At 35.6% G+C, this 7453-nt stretch overlaps 1 protein-coding gene across 1 annotated transcript in view; it reads left to right on the plus strand.

Moving 5' to 3' along the window:
* LOC139124029 (origin recognition complex subunit 4-like) overlaps positions 1–7215 on the plus strand; it is a 43092-nt gene extending 35877 nt beyond the window's left edge. The window contains exons 5-11 of the mRNA XM_070690165.1: positions 299–447; positions 1747–1920; positions 2766–2852; positions 4348–4456; positions 4951–5046; positions 6363–6430; positions 6834–7215. Of these exons, the coding sequence (XP_070546266.1) occupies positions 299–447; positions 1747–1920; positions 2766–2852; positions 4348–4456; positions 4951–5046; positions 6363–6430; positions 6834–7016 (866 nt within the window). The 3' untranslated portion in view covers positions 7017–7215. The remainder of the gene's footprint in view (positions 1–298; positions 448–1746; positions 1921–2765; positions 2853–4347; positions 4457–4950; positions 5047–6362; positions 6431–6833) is intronic.
* The last annotated feature ends 238 nt before the right edge of the window (positions 7216–7453 follow it).

Here is a 7453-nt window from a genome sequence, read left to right on the forward strand (position 1 = left end):
ACTTGAGGAGCTTCAGTGTCCTTGACGCTATTTTTGTAATTTTAGAATAACTGTCAGAGATAGAAACAAATGAGGAAAAATACACCAAATATTGCCGCTAACTGTAATGAAAAACATTTGACCATAGTAGTGTTGCTAAATTATTTTCCTTGTCACTATGCAGGGATCCATCTTTGCCACTGAAATCATTTTGTGATCAAATGGGTCACATATGTAACACTAAGGCACTTGCATGCTAGTAATTTTAACAACTTCATGTCAATTTTCACCAAATTGGAATGATTTTTCTGTGTTGCAGGTGACAAGACATCACGGCCAATCCTTTTTGTGTTGGATGAATTTGATCTGTTTGCACATCATAAAAACCAGACATTGTTGTACAATCTGTTTGATATCTCCCAGTCAGCCCAGACACCCATTGCTGTTATCGGACTCACTTGTAGACTGGTAAGTCACTCCGATAAAGTTTGATATCATCCAGTCAGCTCAGACACCCATTGCAGTCATTGGACTCACTTAGTGACTGGTAAGTCACTCAGATAAAGTTTGATCGCCCAGTCAGCTCAGACACACATTGCAGTCATTGGACTCACTTATAGGCTGGCAAGTCACTCTGGTAAAGTTTTATATCGCCTTGTTAGCTCTGATATTCATTGCTGTCATTTGACTCACTCATAGGCAGGTAAGTCACTCTGATAAAGTTTGATATCGCCCAGTCAGGTCAGACACCATTGTTGTCATCTCACTCACTTGTAGGCTGGTAAGTCACTCTGATAAAGTTTGATATCAACCAGTCAGCTCAGACACCCATTGCTGTCACTAGACTCACTTGTCTGCTGGTAAGTCACTGTGATAAAGTTTGATATTGCCCAGTCAGCTCAGACACCCATTGCTGTCAGTGGACTCACTTGTAGACTGGTAAGTCACTCTGATAAAGTTTGATATCACCCAGTCAGCTCAGACACCCATTGCTGTCATCGGACTCACTTATAGACTGGTAAGTCTCTCTGGTAAAGTTTGATATCGCCCAGTCAGGTCATTGCTGTCAGTGGACTCACTTGTAGACTGGTAAGTCACTCTTATTAAAGATTTCATGGTTTAATAGGATTGTAAAGGTTTCAAAATATACCTTTATTGGACATTTTAGTGAGATGATCATTTCAAAAATTTGTCACAAAACACTGATATACTTTTGTTTTTAAAGTTTTATCAGTAACACTTGTCAGAATGGTGTCACAACAGCAGAAAAATTGTTAGAAGTTCTTAAATACAAACAGTAGTTCATACAATTGTATTTGGCATTTGAATAGAATGTGGAATGTGGGCATAGCCTTGAAGACCAATAATTTTATGATATCACTTTTTTCACATTCAACATCTCTCACTCTGTGATGTCATACATATTCACAAAACTGATCTCGTCATCATATTAGAATGATGTCTGTCTTGCTTTGATGTGCAGTGATACAGGAGTAAACTCAACAATAAATATACTAAACCTGTTCACCCCCAATTCCACATAGACAGGTCCACACTCACCATAGCTAACAATGATTTTGGACCAAACCATGGTTTTAAAAGGGTTAAGGTCTGATCAACCTTTGCTTGGTGAAGCCAGGTAAGACACATATATTCAAGGAGTAAATCACATGACAGGTTTTGACAACTGAACTTTGTGTCCTATTTATTTGATTTATTGCTTTATTTCTGAAAAATAAAACAAAGTACTTTGGCTTGATTTTACAGGATGTCATTGAGTTACTTGAGAAGAGGGTGAAATCACGTTTCTCACATCGACAAATTCACATCTTCAATTCACTTACATTTGAAGAGTACAAAGAAGTCTTTGTTGAAATTCTTAGTCTTCCAAAAACATTTCCAGAGAGAAAATTTATGCAGCAATGGAATCAACATGTGAAGGTAAGTCATGTGATATCATGAACCAATCACAGAGAAGGACTAGATGAAGGAGGCAAGTCATGTGATATTTTGAGCCAATCGCAAAAGAGTGTCACATCATGTGGAAATTGTCGTTATTAACCAATCATAATGAAGGCACACTAATTGAAGCAAGTCATGTGATGTCATGAACCAATCATAGTGAAGGCACACTAATTGAAGCAAGTCATGTGATGTCACAAACCAATCATAGTGAAGGCACACTAATTGAAGCAAGTCATGTGATTTCATAAACCAATCAGTGAAAAGGGTCATATCATGTTTAATTTCAATTAGGTGCTAAAAATCATCTCATGTTGCTGAGTCAACGTATTGAGAAGAATCCCAGTAGGATAGCTGTATACCATGTTAATGTTAAATAAGTTACTGCACATAACATAACTGCTGCATTTAACAATGTGGAAATCATGACATACGCACTGTCACAATTGAACAGTCTCACTGCAGACATGACTTTCAAAAGGCATCAGTGGACTCTGTTATCAAACCCTTGAAGTGTTTCAAAACAGTAAGCAATTTTCAGAACACAAATGTATTTATTTTCTTGTCTGTTTCATTGAATGACAAATAGTTGTATAGGTGAATCCTCTTTGATGAAAGCAATATTCAAAGTACAGGTTTATTCATTGACTGTTTTACAGGCAGATCCTTTTGGATGATAAGCAATTTTCACAAAACATGTATTTATATTTTTCCTGTTTCATTAAATGACAAATAGTTGTGCGGGCATATCCTTTTTGATGTAGTGTTGGACTTCAAATGGTGAGGAAGGCTTAACATTATCTCTTTGTTTTCTTTCTTTGCAGGAATTGTCAGAGGAGACAATGACAGTTGATGTCTTGCAGAGACTCTATCACTCTGATAAAAACATCAGAGCTTTGAAGTCATTTCTGGTGAGAAAAGTCAATAGTATCCTAAAACCTGTCCTTTTGGACACCTCTGTGTTTAGGAAACCTCTGTTATCAGGTCACCTTTATAATCAGGATACTCCTATAATCAGGACATCTGTATTGTCAGGACACCTCTGTAATATGGATGTCTCTGTTACTTGTTTATACGGATGCGTCTCTGCTATGTACAAAATCTACAAGTAAAATGTTACAAGTGTAAAGGCCTGCGTTGGCGTTGAATTGTCTCATCAGAAAGTTAACCCACAAGATTACAATTTCAATGGAAAACAAAAGGCTATCACACCTCCATAATCCTCTTACAGACTAGAACAAAGGTGATCCAAGGGATTGCCATAAAGGCCTTTAAAGGTAGGGGACTCCATCCCAGTGATCAAGTTTGTTCTAGTCTGTAAGAGTATTATGGAGGTGTCATATCCTTTTGTTTTCCTCTGAAATTGTAATCTAATAAATAGATTTTCTGGCAAGACAATCTGACGTCAAACCCGCACCTTAAATTGAATTGAACCTTTCTGTAAAGGACACTTGATTCTTGAACAAATCTTGAGATATTTGTGTTGAAAGAGTTTGAAGACGGACATATATACTGAAGTTTAGTGTAGTATCAATGCCAGAAGATTTTAACTGACATTTTGGTTGAAATCACTCAAAATGGCACAGAATACTTTTTTGGTAAAATTCAAAAAAGGTAAAATATTTGTGTACAACCAGAATATATCTATTGAAATGTGAGTAACATTTATATAATAAATACAGTCAGTACAAGACAAAATTGTTTTTGCACACTTGATAAACAATGAAATTTTCAGTGTACAGCATTGTAGCTCTGACATAAGGCTTTGTGAAGTTTGCAATGTCAGTGTCTGCAGGCCACTCTAATAATTGCAATTTACATTTGTTGTGAACATCTGTACAACAGAGATCCGGCAATCATAAAATAGTTGTGTGGCTGATATTGATTAGATTTCTATATCATGTCAGTGATGTTGAAATAAGTGTGTGTTTTGAGTAAGAGAAGACTTCATAGACCATAGTTTTGTTTATTATAGGGTTATTCACAAAATACAGCCCTGTATGGACGAGGCCTCAGTGAGTGACGTATTGGACGAGCAGAAGGCGAGTCCAATACGTCACTCACTGAGCCCGAGTCCATACAGGGCCGTATTTTGTGTATAACCCTATTATTATACACCTCCCTCCATTAATCGTCCGTATAAACTACCGGTAATTCTATGGTAAATTTTGAGGGGTGCGGCACGCGCGATATGAGTGGAACGCGCGCGATTGTTGAAATAAATTGCTACAAACCCCTGAAATTTGCATATTACACCTAAAAATAGAACTCCCAACGTCGCTCGTCTCCTGTATTCGGGACTACGCGTACTATACAAAATACGGAAAGTTATTGGATTGTCAAACTCCCATAGGTTACTGCAGTAGGTGTATAATAATCATGGATATAATTTTGTTATTGTTGCAGCTTCTTCCAGTTTGTAAATTGACACCAGACCACTGCCAATTGGAGAGCACAGATTTTTTAGAATCCAGCCAATACTTGACAATGGACTCCAAAGCTGCTATGTTACATGGTGAGTAAAATAATCCAATCCTTCAGATTCTATGATATTTTTTATTTTGAATTTTATGTTTGCAAGGATGAGTAGCTCTGTTCACTGTACCAGTGGTCCATAAATCAGCATCAAAGCAGAGAAGGTTGTCCCTGTTCCAGCTTGCTTTTTCCAGTAGACACTTTTATTGTACAACTATAGTACCACAAAGTTGTCTACTAGACAATTAGAATGACGACCATCATGTGATCATTGTGGTTTTGGTGTAAAACCTTGGTGACCTCTGACCTAAGATCCTTTGAATTGCTCACTTTAAGAGACACTAGTTGTATAATAGTGGGATATCATTACAGTAAAGCAGACTCATGCAGAACCTTTATTGACACACCGACAAAGATCCAGTACATTTTGTTGTTCTCTTTCATCGTATTTTTACCAACGTATTTTGTGGAAGAGAAAACAACATCAGAAAATTTGATTTACTAATATTCTTTTGATTCTGTATCACATTGCAGGAGTGTCTGTCCTTGAGTTGTGTCTGATCATAGCAATGAAACAACTAACTATTCTGTATGATGGAGATCCTGTCAACTTTGAGATGGTTTATAATGGTTTGTTAAGGTAGAGACACACGTTAGATGATACTTATTTTAGAGTCACTTTTTCACAATAAATTTCACTTTTAGACCCCACACATTATATATTTTCTGTTAGCCCTATATCTCAACATAATGAAAAATATGTTTATTTTCCGAAATCACAGTGTTTGTGACCATTCTCTCAAAAATATGCGTTTTTGAGTTTTTTTACCTAAAAAAAATTAGGTGTTACAGGACTATGGTGACTTGAGATTTTTTAACAGAAATCAACAATGGAGTAGTCTGGGGAAAAAACGGTGTCCCAGATTTTCGGTAAAATTGATAGAACAAGAGAAATTCTTGCTGAAGTGAACGAAACCCGGTAATTTATTCAAAAACCCAGAGTTGTTACTTTCACACCTTATTGTGCTGAAACAAAAGGGAATAGAAAAAATCCAGGACACGGTTTTTTCCCCAGACTACTCCATTGTTGATTTCTGTTAAAAGATCTCAAGTCGCCATAGTCCTGTAACACCTAATTTTTTTAGGTAAAAAACTCAAAAACGCATATTTTTGAGAGAAATGGTCACAAACACTGTGATTTCGGAAAATAACATATTTTCATAATGTTGAGATATAGGGCTAACAGAAAATATATAATGTGTGGGGTCTAAAAGTGAAATTTACTGAGAAAAAGTGACTTTAAAATAAGTATCATCTAACGTGTGTCTCTACCTTAAAGTCATCTTTCTTCCAAGTAGTTCCACTCACCCACAGTTATTAAGCTTACCCTTTCACCGACATGGTTTGGCCCTAACCCATTATTATCAGGGGTGATTTTGGACCTGTTCATTGCAAACCGGGGGTGAACAGGTCACAGTTAGTTGATTTCAGACCCAATTTTCAACGCAGACACTGTCCAAATCAATAAGTATCAATTTCCTTGAAGGTCTATTTATTTGTCCAATGACTATCAATAATCTGCAAATACATGTATACTTTTTGAAATATGAAATCTACACTTACTATTGCAAGCTGTGTTGTACATTAGTGTTTGACTTCTTTTCAACTTAAGGACATATAACAGACATTCAACAAAATTCAACTCGGTCAAAAGACGCTAATAAGTACAGTTATCCTAGATTTCTTTGACATATTTTTGAAGTCAGTCACTTTTGTAAGTTTTCAGATGAAAGTGAGTAATTTCACCAAGATATCAGTGACAACAAACAAATAAATAAATGAATCATTCCTAGAAAACTAATAGCAACTAATCACCAATTATAGAAAACAAAAAATGAAGAATTTACGACTGTTTATTCGCTAAACCTTACTCTGTTTATTTACAGAATATCAGAGATTTGTTCAAAGGAAAGGCCATTCAATACAGTGCTATGAAAAACCAGTTGTGCTGAAAGTAAGTGTACATTAGTTCAAAGAAGTTTTCATGTGTGTGTGCATTTTATGAAATGCTATTGTTACTACTGTTAATAATTCTGTTAATAACTCATGTTTATGCATATTGTACCTCCTCTGGCAAACATTAAGTTTGCTTTGAATGAACATAAATTTTGTTTAAGTTAAAACAACTCTGTATACTTTTGCAAGATTTCTTTGATTTTGATAGATTGTTAAATTAGAACAGTAGATATTACTGTCTTGGAGTCATCATTCCATGAAATGTTGATTATTGAAAAATAAGTTGAAATCATAAAGCAAATTAAAAATGATCTTTTTCAGGGAATTTGTCAGAAGAAATTTAAAGATAATTTTTTGTAACTGAAGATATAAATTAATTCAAGTTGTATCTCCTCTTTAAGGCATTTGAACATTTACAAGCTCTGGAGTTGTTGAAGCCAGCAGATGGAGGTCAAAGGTCACAGAAAGAGTATCGACCTATGACCTTACTAGTGGATGCCTCACAGATCAACGATGCATTGCAGAAATATCCAAACTGTCCAACAGAAGTTAAACAATGGAACACACAGGAAGTGCATGCCTAATTATGCAAATGAACCACAAGTTATTTGAATATTAATGTCTAATTTGGTATCTGTTCAGCATAATATATTCAAATATATTCAAATGGGAAATATCCTGGCACTTTGCTGCAAGTTGTGAAATCAATGCTGAGAAATTGTACTGTCAAAGTAGACGCTGTATTTTGTTACTGAATAAAATGCTTTCATATTTATTCAAAAACTGCTTTCTTTGAATTAATTCATTCATCACCTCTGACCAATACACATGTCAGGAGCACACATGAAAAGGGCCCATGAAATCTTGATTGTTTAAAATTCATTTCAGTCTTTAAAAGTACACTGCCATTATCATTTTCCAGGATGCTTTCAATCCAAGGATTTGGACAAGTTTCATGTTCCTAGGCACACTTATGACAATTTTCTATTGAAAATCCAAACAAGAATTTGTAATCGGCTAA

Source organism: Ptychodera flava (genome assembly GCF_041260155.1).
Source record: "Ptychodera flava strain L36383 chromosome 23 unlocalized genomic scaffold, AS_Pfla_20210202 Scaffold_23__1_contigs__length_28996876_pilon, whole genome shotgun sequence".
Taxonomy (NCBI): Eukaryota; Metazoa; Hemichordata; class Enteropneusta; family Ptychoderidae; genus Ptychodera; species Ptychodera flava.